The sequence below is a fragment of the Thermobia domestica genome, chromosome 3 (assembly GCF_964235325.1).
Source record: "Thermobia domestica chromosome 3, izTheDome1.hap1.1, whole genome shotgun sequence".
NCBI classification, from domain to species: domain Eukaryota; kingdom Metazoa; phylum Arthropoda; class Insecta; order Zygentoma; family Lepismatidae; genus Thermobia; species Thermobia domestica.
Genome location: NC_137456.1, coordinates 146546217 through 146562557, shown reverse-complemented (window position 1 = coordinate 146562557; position 16341 = coordinate 146546217). Strand labels below are relative to the sequence as shown.

At 30.7% G+C, this 16341-nt stretch overlaps 1 protein-coding gene across 1 annotated transcript in view; it reads left to right on the top strand.

Annotated features, from left to right (window-relative positions):
* Positions 1 to 16341, top strand: part of LOC145681987 (uncharacterized) — a 189048-nt gene that overhangs the window by 156475 nt on the left and 16232 nt on the right. The window contains exons 12-14 of the mRNA XM_081753588.1: positions 821 to 931; positions 9557 to 9673; positions 15625 to 15876. Of these exons, the coding sequence (XP_081609714.1) occupies positions 821 to 931; positions 9557 to 9673; positions 15625 to 15876 (480 nt within the window). The remainder of the gene's footprint in view (positions 1 to 820; positions 932 to 9556; positions 9674 to 15624; positions 15877 to 16341) is intronic.

Genomic DNA, 16341 nt, shown 5'->3' with positions numbered 1-16341 from the left:
TTGTCACTGTTTCATTGTTATCGACTTATCTTTTATATATATGACTTTGTTCCATGTCAGGTTAAATTAACACTAATATGGATGTAGAAAAAATAAAATGTATTCTTCAAGTAATACGCACTTAAGGTCTCAAAGCTAAATTTTAGCTTTCGAAGGTGGAGCGTGCAAAAGCGGCAGAAATTTCTTGGTTAGCTTTATAGAAAGATACGAATTTTAGGGAAAACAGAAAACATTGTCTGTGAAGTTTCAATAAAGTCACCAAAGAAGCATTTGTTTCAGAGTAGAAACGTTGTAAAAAAATAGAGTACAAAGTTTTATTTTGGGTTGTATGGAAGAATAAGGGTTTTAGGTATAGCAAACATAATCAAGAGCCGATGATGTACCAACTTAAAGTCTTCGAGAAGGAGTAAAAGATATTTATTCGATAACACTAAGAGGATATGTAGATGCAGTATTGTTATAAGTTGCAAGATTTCAAATAGCATATATCAGTAATGGGAAATGAAACTATATACCGTACCTGTATATTAAGATATCTGAAATGGATAGGAAATAATCTTTACGTTGGGGAAAGTATACATGGAATGTATAGGGATTTAGTTATTAAAAAGTAATGAAAAATAATAGACCAACTTTTAAAAAAAATAAATCAAATTAATAGGAAAGAGCACTTCTTATCAGGTTATCTTAGTCCATGATCTGATTGAGAACAGAAGTCTTATTTAAGGTTTACTTTTTTTTACTTTTGCCAAGAGTGATTTAAGTAGACGATATATTGAATTTCTTTCGTATTAATACACATTTTTGTAATCACGAACAGGTAAGTGTTTGCAAAATCAGTTTATGTGCAAGTCTCAACAGTGTATCCCAAGACAACTCGTGTGTGATGGAATCGGCAATTGCCAGGACGGCAGTGACGAAATTAACTGTGGTAAGTGTAAATAACATTAATCATTAACTTTACTTACATTTTCTTTTGACTACTTTTTATGATTTTTATTTATAGTATTAGCTTTGTTACTGAACTGACTATAGCGTAGTCGCTAACGCTCTCGCCTTCGGTGCGAGCGGTCCCGGGTTCGATTCCCGGTGGGGTCACTCGGTCGAAAAAGTGTAACAGCTTTTCAGGCCAGCCACCCTGAATGAGGTTTTCCTGGGTTTTCCTCATTCACACCAGGCAAATGCCGGGATGGTACCTAACTTATAGGTCCCAGGCCGCTTCCTTCCTTTCCCAATCCTTTATTCCTTCCCTTTCCCCGGATTGTGTGCTCGCCGAGGGACGTCATCCCTCAAATCGTGAAGGGCTAAATGGCCTTAGATGCCGAAAGCCCAGAAATCCAAATCCTAAATCCCTAAATCCCTGAACTGACTATGCAATTAGTTTGAAAGTAACAGTTATGCCATTATATCCTTTTAACAGTTAATAATTTGAAATAAAATATCGCATACGACAGTGTTATTCAAATAATTTTCTAACTACAGAAAATTACTCCTTTCTAGGCATGAAGTAGGGGCACATGACATTATAGTTTTGAATATACTTACATACATACATACATACACACACACACACACACACACACATATATATATATATATATATATATATATATATATATATATATATATATATATATATAGGGCGAGAGAGAAAAATTTAAAAATACATTTATTTGTACTATGTTCTCTTACTTGCCTGTTCTTCCAATCGGTAACATTCAGGGATTCGTATCACAGTGCCTTCTCAAAGTTTCCTTTTGTTCTCTACGTCCTTGAAATATGTGTTTTGATATCTGGCAGAAGAGATTACTTGAACATTGCAAATGTAACTGAAGAAAAATTTCGAAATACTGTTATTATCAGAATATACCAAAAACATTATTATCGATAAGCAATTGGAGGACAGTGAACTGTAAAATAAATCAATATCTCTATATTGTTGGTGTAGGTAAACTAGGTCTAATAATAGCAAAAATATTTCGTAAACTAATGATTATTAAGAATTTGACATGGTACCGATTTAAAACAAAGCAGGAATATGCCTTTTTTATTGTTCCACTTGATGCAATTCACGTACAAATATCCCTTTCTTATGCTATCTAAGTAGATGGGGGAGTGTCGAGAGATATGAAGTACACTTTTCTTGTTCATATCAACGGTAAGTAGGTCATACTGAATTGTATCAGAGTATAAAATTTTACAGTACTGTGTTAGTTGCTTAGATGTTTCTAATTTTCTTAGTCTGGTACAAATAAGAAAATGCTGTACTGGGAATAGTATTCTGTAGTATGTTCTGGCATATTTGAATAATACGGGATGAGAACACAATAAGTGACAAACATAAGTTTAATGATACTGATTTTTTTATTTTATTTTTTTATTTTATTTTATTTTTTATTTATTTATTTATTTATTTTTTTTTTTTTGTAAAATATAGCTCCAATCTTAACATTTCATTTTTGGTAGCAAATTTAATACACGTAGATGTTGACTATTCATAAGTGCATTTAGTGTAATATATTATTTTTGTCAGTACGGCAAACTATTTAAATCAAAAAAGCCGTTTTCATTTATCGTGTTATCCTCCTGAATCCTTAATTTTTTCTCTGCTTTCCTCCTGAAAGAGGTTAAAATACTTTTCTCTTAAAATACTAGTAATACCTATTATACTCAATGATCATAACTTCACTTTATGTTTTAACAAAAGAGACACTGACCAAAGCTTAAAACCCACTTTATTTTAAATTATAATTTGTAACTGTTTCGGATATAGCATATCCTTCTTCAGACACTATCGAAATTAATGAAAATTCACTTTATGGCAGAAAAAAAACTGTCTGGGAGGATTTTTTAAGAGTACTCTCATTTTGTCACACTTTCGTCATTCTACTGATATCATCTCATCATCATTGTCTCCTGTAACGTCAGTGTATTACTGTAGGATGTTAAACTCAAAGAACAATGGTATCCTTTAGATTAAAGGATAGATCATCTGAGAATAATGCGAAAAAATGAACTGAATCCGAATTCATGCTACAACGGAAATTAGAGTACCAGATAATTATATCTTAGTACAATGTCTTGGATGTCTAGAGGATAAAACGAACCAAAAGAATATTGTCGTTTTACCTAAGTATCAGTAATAGATTTAAGTATTGTTATTTCTAGTGTAATTCCTAAATTGTTTTCAAAACCCCTTAGAACTTCTGTAGCAAACCTAACATAGCTATAAATTAAATTAAATTAACACGCTATAACTCCATATCAAACACTTCCTAATATAACTTATGTGAATAAATATATATTAGCTAATTTCAATGTATTAGGAACCTCGGTCGTAAATGGATTAAATTACTACAGCGGCTGTATATGAGTCAGTTTACTCAATTTGCCACTATAAAGAATATCAACATCACATAGTGTTCACCCAAATTAATTTATCTGCAAATTTTCAACTGAATCCAGAGTTTCATTCATTTAATGACTTATGCTTCTCACAGACAGAAATTAATGCAGCTAAAGGAATTACTGTCAGTAATTTTCATTCCTTTTTTAAGATACTGTATTCTAAATGAATGTGGCGGATTTTGATACTAGGCGCCTCAAATGCTAAAAAGTCTACTTAAAACAAGAATCAATATTTATTATTCATTTTCAACAGCAAATCTGTCAAATTGTATTAACATGATGTGTTCTACGTTCGTCATTGCACTTATGGTAATATTATTGCTGCTACTAGTTAAAAAGAACTAAATTATCATAATGGTAATACACTGAAGAGTTCTTATAGAATATGTTCCAAAGGGAAAGGAAATTACTTAACTGAATACGGAAATAAAATTGTTATTTTCTGTTCATACAAAGTTAATATCATTCCAAATCAAAAATTAGGTAACAGTCGTGCATAACTACTTTACTCTGATATCGGATCATACGTAGATAGAAATCTCGGAGAATATTCATATTCTATAATTCAAATTTCACTATTTATAGTTAAACACAGATATAATCAAATCTAGCCAATTTTTCTGGACCTCTAAGCGCGCGTCTGTACGAAAATCAAAATAAGAAAATTAATCAAGTTTTAATATTTGTGGCAATATTTTTTTATGAACAGCAATAATAATCATCACAGGTATTCTGCCTTTATTGGCAGGTCACTTACCGCAACTGAGAAGCTTCCATGCTCCACGGTCCTCCGCTAACTTCTTCGTCTTCGCGTTTGATCTTTCTGTTTTTATATCATCCATTAATTGTAGTCTCCTTCGCCCCTCCCTCTCTTTCCCGCCACCATACCTTCTAGAACGTCCCTCATGATACAATCTCTTCTTAGGCAATCTCCCAACCAGTTTCTCTTCCTCTTCCTAACAATATCTAAAAGTGTTCTTTTCTCACTCACCACTTCTAACACTCTGTCATTCGTTTTCCCTTCGACCCAACTAATTCTTTCCATTCTTCTCCACACCCACATTTCGAAGGCTTCCAGTCGATTTTCATCACCTTTACGTAATGTCCACGTTTCCGCCCCAAACAGTACAACACTCCACACGAAGCATTTTATGAGTCTTTTTCTCAACTCTTTATTCAAGGTCCCACAAAACAGACTTTTCTTTCTTTTAAAGGCTTTTTTCGCCATTCCTATCCTTGCTTTTATTTCACGTTCGCACTTCATGTTATTACTAAGAATACTACCCAGTAATCGAAAACGATTCACGTGTTCTATTTTCTCCCCTCCTACTTTTACATTTGACACAAACCCCTTTGTTCCAATCACCATGTCTTTCTAACATTCACAGCAGTAAAGAACAATCCAAATAAAATAAAAAATACACATTATAGTGTACTCGTTCAATTGATATTTATTTGTTATTGATGTACCTGATAATTCCTCTACGGAACGAAACTGGTTTGAAGAATTTTGAAAATAAATTTTACAAAATCTTCTTAATGTCTAGCTTCTACCTATAAAAGCGATTTGAACACTGTACTATTAAAACTCCAAAACTTTATATCTAGTCTTACCTTAATTTTGAAGAATTTTTCAACAAAATAATACTTCACCTGACGTAACTGCACAAAATATAATAACTAGCAAAATTGCAAAATATATACCGAAACATAAGTCCAGTATTTTTTTATTTATTTATTTATTTATTTATTTTTATTTTTATTTTTATTTTTTTATTTTTATTATTATTTTTTTTTTTTTTTTGTTGTTGAAAATCATCATTTACGTACCTATCAATCCCAGACGTTTACCAAATCGGAGATTTGCACGTTTGTCTCTATGGCAACGCTACATAAAACATACGGGAAAGTAATCATATGCAAGACCATAAATATAAGATGCCTATTTTTAATAATCTTCGATGTTTCTGACTGAATATTTTTGAAAATACATATTTAGCGCAATTAAAGAAGTCGAATATTTAGAATGCGACAATAAGGCACTAATATAAATTCACAAATACATATTTAGCGCAATTTAAGAAGTCGGATATTTAGAGAGCGGCAATGAGACACTAATATAAATTCACAAAGTTTAAAAGAATATCCCTAAATATATGCAATTAAGTTGGCAACAAACTTGATCATTACTGACACTATGCTTATATATAAACTAGTTAAATAACGACATCTCTAACTAATTGACATAAACAAAACTTGTAAACATTAAATAACTATTATTAATGTAAGAAATAGCGAACGCAATAAGGATAATATTATAAAATATTACATTATATAAAAATTAGAACTGAGATCTCTACAAAGATTTTTTATCTTTATTGTTAGTTCAGATGGGAAACAGATCGGTCATCCGTAAACATCAGTATAATGACTGAGTCGTAAAAAACGTTACTCCGACCATTCAAAGCGTTGTTTCTGCTATAGTGGTGAATATTACAAAAGATCCATCGTGGCTTTCTGAAGCAAGGTTAACCCATCAATATAATTCTGTTCTCATATTCTATAATGCTCTCCTGCATTCTCATTTGTACAGAGAGGTTGTAACTTTCCATCGGGTGCAACTATGAAAATCTTTCTCACAAATGATATACTTCTTACGTCCCCTCTCACTGGGTGTAACGTTTAGTTCTTGGGAGGAATAACGTTTTAGATTATTAGATACACCAAGGAATTAATCCCATATTTGAGTGCAGAGTACATTCGCCTCAAAACCCTATCGGTTGAACGATGATAAAGAGGTTTGATTGTACAAGGTTATTTTCTCATCAAACAGTAATTTTATTTCACTCTCTGATCTGGTCTTTGGAAATGACACACCTAGGACGGATATACCATTCTCACAAACCTAATTATTGAGTGGCGGAAAGAAATGACTCAATAATAATGAAGATTCCAGCTTCAAATATTTCTTTTAAATTAAGTACTCTTTTGTTTTCTTATGTACTTATTTCTTATAATTGCAGAGAACAAGCCCCACTCAGATCTCTTACAGTCATTTTTGTCAAAAAGTTTTTTCTTTCTTATTCATTATGTTATTCAGAGATATTTTTATTAGAATGAGAAGAAAAATGACCTTACATTTCTTTTCGCATGTGAGAAAATTATTTGAATGATTCTTGACACATATGAAATAAGATAGTCACATTATTTATTAAGTTGATCTTGAGCTTAACGTCCCTTTCAGCAGCTAGATTATGAGACGGGACCTACTTATTAAGGTGTAATTCAAACCACATGAGTTCTCACTGGGAATCAAACTCGGGTCTCCCACGACAAAGGCATGTACACTAACCACTTAGCTACGAAGGATTCCATTATATTATTTTACATAAGATCGCATTAAACGGACGGACGTTAAAATAAGTGTCAACATTCGATACTGAAAGTTTCTGGATAATTACCGAACAAGTTAATTATCAGTTTAATATTTCGTAAGAAATTTTAGGTCCGGCGCTGGGTTTGCATGCATTTTGTGCAATTACTTAATCAATGAACTTTTATTTCTTGTGAAATGTTTCAATCATCTGTTCAAAGGTATTGTACAAATATTTTTCATTGAAAATCTGTCTTGGTTTGAGGACTATTATAACATGGGATATACAAATGCTAAGTTTTCGAGTATTGTAAATAAGCTACAGTATTTGTATTAATAATAAATTATATTTTCTTTCAAAATATGATGTGCATGTTTCAATGTTTTGTAAGACAAAAACTTTATAACATACTGTACAATCAAGTTCAACATAATCTACTAAATTTAGTGCTACTTCCATAGCTTAGGATTTGCATTGAAGAGTTTTTGCAATAACTCCTGTATCAATGATAGAATTTATATGAGTCTTTACTCATGATATTTGTATCCTTGTGTTACACAGCATTCCATACACTTCTTCAAGGTAAAGAAAACATTACGTAGATCTAAATGGTAACGTCATTTCATTCTTAAATAACAGTCTAATCGTATCATTATTCTTGTACACCTTTATGTTATAGGAACCTGATAGATTATGCTGCAAAACGAATCGCATTCATAATCTTGGGGATAATTAAACATTGTTACCATGTTGAGTAACCATTGTAATTTAAGCTCTTTCGATTAATTTGCATTCTCAGATATATCAAAGCAAAACCAGATGAGAATGCTCGGAGAACAATGCACAAGCAAACTTTTCAAAAAAATTAATTTTGAACCAATTACTAATACCGCAATAATTGAGTCAATAAATAGTGACGCAATAATTATTGAATCATGAATCAATAATTGATATTGGTATTGAATCAATATTGGCGTCAATCGACATCAATGTTATCTTTCTATGACTTACGGTCCCCTAAATAGGGCTCATAAAATCTCCCGAAATTGGAACTTTTTGGCCAATATCTCCGGAACGGTAAGAGTAACGCGAAACATTCCATCACTTCTCTGAGATAGTTGTTGATGCTCAATGGACTGAAAGGCTCAAAATTCAAAAATGATCAAAAATAACACATAAACACACACAGATATAAAGATAATATTGTCAGTCTTTAAGCACAGGACAAATATATCATTCCCAAGTACTGTATGCGAAGGCATGTCTTCAATTCAATTAAATAGTCGTTTTGTTTAAGAACAGATCTTCCTTTCCGTTGGGATATATAAAACAATAATATAAACATTGTATCCATTGTTGTACTTCATCTTAGCAAGACACAAAATAATGCGAAACAAAATATAAAATAAGAAATCAACATGCTCCCTGAAATTTCACTTACGCTTTTTTCATTGCACCATTTGTGATGTACAGTAACTATATATTAACTTTAAGTAACCTGATTGCTTTTTTTTACTTTTGACTTTCTAATTATTTTTGCACGGAATAATTTAGTACATTATGTCACAATGTTCCTGAAGTGAACCATTAATTCACGATGATAATCTGTTCTATCTAAGGATACATTTGATTCCTTATGTAATGCAACAACTTTCGAGTGACTGTTTTGTTAAAGGTTACCTAAAGCTGCTTGGTTCTTTGCCCTTTAGCTTTTCTTTTTATTAATGAGGCAGTATAAGACATTGTACTAGAGTGGAATGTAGAATTCGAACAAGTGCATTCAAACTTAAAACTCTCCTACTCAAAATGGAAAACGGTAAGCAGTGTTCAGAAGGTGCGCGTTAGTCATTAGATAAGCAGAAATCATGCGATATTATATAACACCATAAGCATACTATATTTGAGCTTCTACGAACGTCGCAATGCGATAAGCGAACTCGTTATAATAATTTCCATACCATATTTAGGAGTAGAAAGCAAATTTCCTTTTTAGTCTCAATTTTCTCTCTTCACGATTTCTATTTAAGTAAAATGGTGGAGTCATATATGTAATAATGGATTCTGAATGAATTGTGTGCATTATTAATTCACGGCTTACAGAATGTAAAAGTAGTAAGTACTGATAATTTGCAAACAATCAGAAATCCACTGGTTGGGTGTGTACCTATAGCGTCAACACTTATGACATTGATATAAGTGACACCACTGCTGCAACCACATCAAGTTGCTTGAACTCATTCGCAACATCTGCTTGTTTGGTTTACAGAAAGTAAGGAAAATCTATGATATCACAGAGTAAGAAAAATACAGTATTTTGCTTCAACAAATTCTGGTCATGAAGTATTGGTTTTCAACGATCCCATTGCCTTTAAACTAATCCCAGTAAATTACGAAGTTCATAGTTTTAAAATGCCACTCAAAGAAATGATATATTTAACTATGTATTAAAAAAGTTTATACAACCTAAAGTATGAACGATTTATTTTAAGTTGCTTTCCCTAAATCTGTATAAATAAAAGTTGCTAATCACTTATCAAGCAGTTATTAAAGTTCATTTTTCCATATCATATAGTAATTAGTGGAATAGTGATTCATAGATTTCACTTTTTTTAGTAAGCAAAGTTCTAAATTGAAAATAAGTAATACTTATTTTAAAACTAAAATGTTGTTTAAATAAAAGTAGAGCTATATAGATCACTAGCTATCCTATCATATTAAGTTCATGTTGTTCCTGCTGAATAAGTACTAAATAACACATTATTGTATATTATTAGGAAACGTTACCTGCCAAGGACATGAATTCCGATGCAATTCTGGACAATGTATTCCAAGGTCATATGTTTGTGATAAAGAAAAAGATTGTGGAGACGGCTCAGATGAATTGGATTGTGGTAAGTACACTTTTTAAATTTTAATTTTCAATTATAGACTCATTCATAATATTGGTGTATTTTATGGTAAATATAACTACCGACGATCATACATTAAGAGAGTACAATAATAAACTTAATTTTCGTTTCAGGAATAAACTTGCAAATATGTATAAAATCCCCGAACTGAATTAGAAGAAAACATAGGAAGAGAACCATTGTATCAAATTGTAACTGTATGTGAAAAAGTAATGAGAAAATTTCCCCGAAATTATATATATATATATATATATATATTTTGGCAAATTTCTTAAAAGTCCACTGAAAGTTTACACATTCAAAATTATTAGCTACGAAGAAGGTTAATGCAATTATAGAAACTTTCGTAATCAATCTGTATCATCGTTTATGCTGGGTCTTACAATATCTTATTTAATTTATTCGTGTATAATACCAGATTTAATTGATCACAATAACTAATCAAAACTCGTACTATTATTAATTATTTACATTTCTTCCTTCATATATGAAATTAAATAATTCACTAAGTATTTATTCCACAATATATAATTACATATATTGTTTTATCAATATATAATTATACATTATTGAATAACCTGCAAACAAACAGCACCACACCATAAAGTCTAATACAACAAGAATGTAGTCTTCTCTCATGGCATAAAATCTCACTAATAACTACATCCTTACTAACCAGTTAAAGTATTTTTAGTGTCCTTTCAACGATAAAATATGCACATATTTTGATGTTATCTCATGTAAATGTTGCGTCAGAGAGACATTTTTGAATAAGAATAGGCCAGTACTTAAAGTTCTTGCTTATTATTACCAATCGAGAGATTACTCGTTTCAATCAAATGATCTGTAAAACTCACTGAGACTTACCTAATATTTTCCTCAATTACGTCAAAGGAATGCTGGAATATTTCCTTTAAATATACCCTGAATTTTATTTTAACTTCTTTCTGAAATTTTCAAACATATTCACAGAGTTTTCTTACCTTTCTTTGACGTAGATGTTGTTATTGTTCTTTTTGTTAAGATTATATTGGAAATAACTATGGAAGAGTGAGTATGAGATTATTAAATAACTAAATAAGTTAACTGACAATATATAGTGACAAACATGAATAGTAATGGAAACATAATACTCAGGAATAATATATTTATAACATTCAGTGATCATCCCTCAATATTTGTCATGCTCAGTCATTTTTAGAAGAATAATTGTTTATCCCAACATTAATACACCTCGCTAGGTTAATTCTTTAACATACAGTAATATTTTAATTGGTCATTTCGTACTTTTAGTTAACTTTCGAAAGTGCTGTATACAGTAGAGTATATGTCATTCGGGAGTATTATTCAGCGTTTCATATATCGGTAAGCAAAAAAGAAAGAAGTCGTATATGATTTCTTCTCTTGACATTATACAACGTATTGCTTATATTACATTCCTTTTTCTCTAAAGTTTAAATTAGTCATTATAATTCTCAAAATATCGAGAAAGGAAGGGAACAATACTTAAACTTTAATTTCTCTCTAGTTCATGAGGTATATTTCTTTAAAATATACTTATATTTTCCCAGTACTGCGAATACGATAATGCATGTTCTGAACTCTATTTGAAGTTTTTGGGTCTTCAATAGTAGAAGTAGTGTCAGATGTAATTAGGAAATTAAGCGAAATCCATTGTAGCGAATTGTTTAAAATACGTGCTTTAAGCGCGGGGACCAAGGTTCAGTTCTTTGTAGGATAACATGTAATTCGGATCCACATTTATTTATTTATTCATCATTATTGCCTATTACAGAGCTATTGCACCCTTTACAATAGGTATTACACGTAAAGTTTGCATTATTCTTATAATAGTACACAGTGATACAAAGAACAAAAATAAAAACACACATTAAAAAAGAAGAAACAGAACGAAGAAAAGACAAACTTATACAGAACTATGAAGCAAAAAATGAATACAAGAAAAAAGTGTAAGTCGTAGTTGTTCCTAAATAGTATTTCACATTTTTTAATATTTGTAAATTATAAATTTACATGGTGCAAATCGCATTGAAAATTAATAACACATTAACACATCATTGGTTACAAAACTTCTGTCTTACTTGTTAATGTGGTCTTTAATTATATTTATATAATGTCTCACATTTATCGTAAAGTCGACCTTGCAACAGTTTCTCACTAATAGGTTGTGATTTCTAGAGATCCTTAATTTTGGTGAGTTTTAATGTACAAGAGTGTTAGACTTAGAAGAATGGAAAGGTAAATGTGCGCGTAGACTAGGATGCCTAATATTAAAATTTAATGAAAGTAAGAGTTCCTGGCTATCAACCAAACCATTACCATATGTGATCAATTAATTCTCTCCTATCACACAAGCTATCACAGTTAAATTCTGATATTATTATTTCATAGGATATCCTCTCTCGATATGATGATCTATATTTTTTATGAAAACCATATCATAAAAATTTATTTTGCACTCGCTCAATCCTTTTTGTATAATATTGATAGCAAGGTAACACACTATACATCGATATTCTATCTTACTTGTTACCAAGTTATTGTACAGGCTACATACTGTATTCATACTACTGAAATCACTTGCTAAGTTTGATACTGTCTATCTTTTAAGACGAAAACCAAGCTAGCATTCAGAAATATATGATTTTACATGATTGTATATTCTTTTGTATAAATCTGTTGAAATATTTTAGAAGGTACTGAAATTAACGAAATTGGTCTGTAATTCTCTATCACATCAGGATTTCCTGTCATATCAATGGGGCAAACGTTACTTATTTCCATTTGTTAGGAAATATTTGAATTTTTAAAATAGAATTGTATATATACCACGGGGGTTCTAATATTAAATTACATCTTCATGTGTATATATATATACTGAGGTACTTGATCAGGTCCACTGCATTTACTTGATTTTAACCTCGCTATAGATTCATTACATTCGTCTTCATTGATGCTTTGAACATTTAAAAAATTTAGATACTTCTAACCCTACTGTGCTTGTAATTTCATATGATAGAGGTTCTGCAGCATATATAGTTTTAAAATATTGTGCAAACTTGTCTGCTATTTCCCGTGTAGACAATAATTATGTACCAAGATATGTCATGGTATTGATATTTCGATTATTAACTTTTTTACTTTTAACGTAATTCCAAAAATAATTAGATTACTATTAAGATTCTTTTCGAGATTGTGTATATATAAATTATACGCCTTCTTTAAAATTTTCTTTAACTTCTTACGCAACTCTATAACAGTTTCATTATACTCAGAATACTGTTTTCTTTTTCTATAATTTTCCTTCTGTTTCAAAGTTGTAATTATATCAGCGGAGAAATAGGTGCTAAATGATCTTTCCTTATGCAATTTTCTTTTAGGAACATTTTTCTCAATAACGTCTTTAAACATTCTATAAAAATAATCCAATGCTTCATTTAGATATTTTAAATTATATATGTCATCCCAACTAACTTCCCGCAGATCTTGATGAAACTCAAAAAATCTGCTTTAGAATAGTTATACACTATAATAGATTTACCGCTAGAACGAGAGGGTGTAACATTTATTGATTCTTTGATCAACAGAGCCGGGTGGTATAAATCTTCTGTTAAGAAAAAATCTGAAATTCTATTTACGTTCATATTTTTACCGAAGTTTGTTATTACTAATTCTAATGTTTTACGATATTGATTCTTAATATTTTTTATAGATTTAACATTATTGAACGACATGAAATTCACAAGAGAAGAAATCATCGTACCACCCTGTAACAAATATAAATTGAATCCGTTGTCGAAGATAAATTAAAATCACCAAAAAGAGAAATATTATAATGATGTGACTTAATAACTTCCTTGATTCTTGACAATAAATTATATAATTTTTCCGCTTTTGAGTTAGGCAGAAAATAAACAGCAATTACTAAATACGTGTGATTTTCTACTATAATTTTAAGGCAGACTACTTCTATATTTTCTATGTTGATATTATACCTGTGATCTAAAATTTCATTGTCATATAAGCTAGGCTTTAAGCGAGTCTCAGTAATATTTATCATATCAAAATTAGCAGCTAGGGCACTTGCGTACAATTCACTTAATTTAGTATTTAATCCTCTTGTATTTTGGTAGTAACATCAAATACTTTCACTCTTAACACACACATTGTTACTTTACTTAACTAATGTCTTCCAGTTTTCTAAGTGAATATACAATTGTATCTTCAGCATTGTTCTTAAGCTTAATATTTCCCAATCAATCTGCCCACAGTAAGGCAAACATTTTTTGTGTCTTTTAACTTTTTTCACTAACAATAATCTTCTATTTGCAAATAGACTTTGGTTTATTTAAGTAGGCCCCCGATTAGTGTGACCTAAGTCACCACAATTAAAATTTCGTTTTATTTTCTCTCTGAAGGAATCTGTCTTTATCAAACCTTTTTTACAAATTTAACAATTATGCTAGGATTCACTTCATTTGGACACCTCTTTATTCTATGACACACGTTTATCATATCGTCATTAATTTATATATCCAACGCACGATCAACATTTTTAACAAGCGAAACAATATTTTCATTAGGTAATTCTGAAATGCCATACAACTCTATGGTAATCCTTCTGCCATAATGATCTAGATCATCAATTTTCAAATTTAGCTTATCAATTTTTTTCTGTAACCTTATATTCTCATTTTTTAAATCGTCAATGCTTTCAGAACATTTTTCAGCATTTCGTTCTGATTTTTTACTAGTTTCTAGTTCTCATCAATTTTCTCATCTGCGAGATTCAGAGATCTTCCTAAAACATCTTCTGTTTGTTGTAGCTCGACGCCTCATATGAGCACGGCAGGAAAGGTGTTCTAAACTCTAAATAAACAGCAAATAAACAACTTACCATTCAAATTACAAGAAAAAGTTCGTCTGATTACGTATAGCAATTTCTTTCCATGTTCGTGATTTTTATGAAGATGGTCGCATAATGTCGTAGAAAGTAAAATGTGTGGAGTAAGTAAACAATTTCAAAATGATGCAGAAACATTTACGACTTACTGTTCTTTAACATATTCTGTTAGGTTCACAGCTGCTTATTCTTTTAAGTATGTGTCAAGGATAGCAAAACATATTTTCTTCGTACATTAAGATTTATTATAATCATGGAATTTTATTTATTACTTTAAAAATTATATGCAGAATCCATGGCAATTAGTTTTCTGAAATATAAGTTTGTTTCCTAGTTAAGCGATTAGCTCTAAAAAGTGAAAAGGTAATGTACTCTTTGAAAATTAGTTTCCTCTGTAAATAATACATGTAAATTTTAATGAATACTAGAAATCTACTATGTAACGTACCATTCTTAGGTAACGTGGTACGACAGAACGTATAGGAAAATAGATTTTATGAAAATATAATATTGTAAATGCAAAATTTGATTCGAAATGACGAAAACACATGAAACTGATTTCATGGAAGTCCAAATGCTTTAGATGTACAGAGGGAAGAAAATAAAAAAAGAATCATTAAGTATAAATATCAGTCATTTTTGCGTACTTTTCTAGATGCACAATACACCATTTAGAATCTTTGTGAATAAATTTAATATTAGCAATTCGGTATTCTCAACGATGCATACGCCTTTCAACTATTTCTTTCAAAAATATATATTTATTTTCATCAACGTTGTTTCCAAGTCGACAAGTTCATACTCGATCTTATCGGCAATGGACCATTTCTGAATCTTATTGATTTACTTCCTTATATGTTTAATACATTACCATTCAGTTACGTATTCCTATTATAACTGTCTATTTCTAAAATATATGTGCAGCTATGTTATAATAATCTGTTGGTAATAATATTCCAGAAAGAGTTTTCATTGTGTCTTATAAGGAAATATTTTATCTATACTTCAGAACCACCACTTGCACCACCTAACCACGCAGTATGTCTCAAAGGTGTAGGGTTTTATACACTTCACACCGAGATGATATGTTGGGAAGAAGCTAATCGCATATGTGAAGAGGAAGATTCCTACTTAGCAGTTATCAACTCTACAACGGAAGCTCATTTCCTTGGTAATCTTCTACGCGGAACAAATAATTCCGATTTGGCACATGTTGGTTTCTATGATAAAACACACCAAGGATATTTTGTTACTGTCTTTGGTACGTATGCCACATATTTTTAATCAATAAATTAATTTCTGAGTACGTGAAATATTCCATATAATTAGTTGAAAAGTTGTGGAACCTTAAGCACGGGTCGCTGTGATTGTTATCACCACACTATGTGGTAACAACAAAGAAGAGGAAGAAAGAGGAGTAGAAGATAATGTTATATTTCTTTTAAATATTTCTTACAAGGTTTGTATGCATACGTTGTTCTTAGTTTTCACAATTCTTCATATTGAGACAATAGTATTGATAGTTTGGATTGTAGCTTTCTTATTGAAAAAATAATTTAGAAGTATTATTTAATCGAAGTGAAATTTTAAAAGTACTGAAACATGCGACATTTTCTTCAAAAGAGTATTGTGTTGGCCCATAAGTGTTTGAGCTTTGCAGTAAAAGTTTCGCATGTAAAATAAAATGTGGCAATGAGTGTTATGTTATTCGATAGGACATTATGTG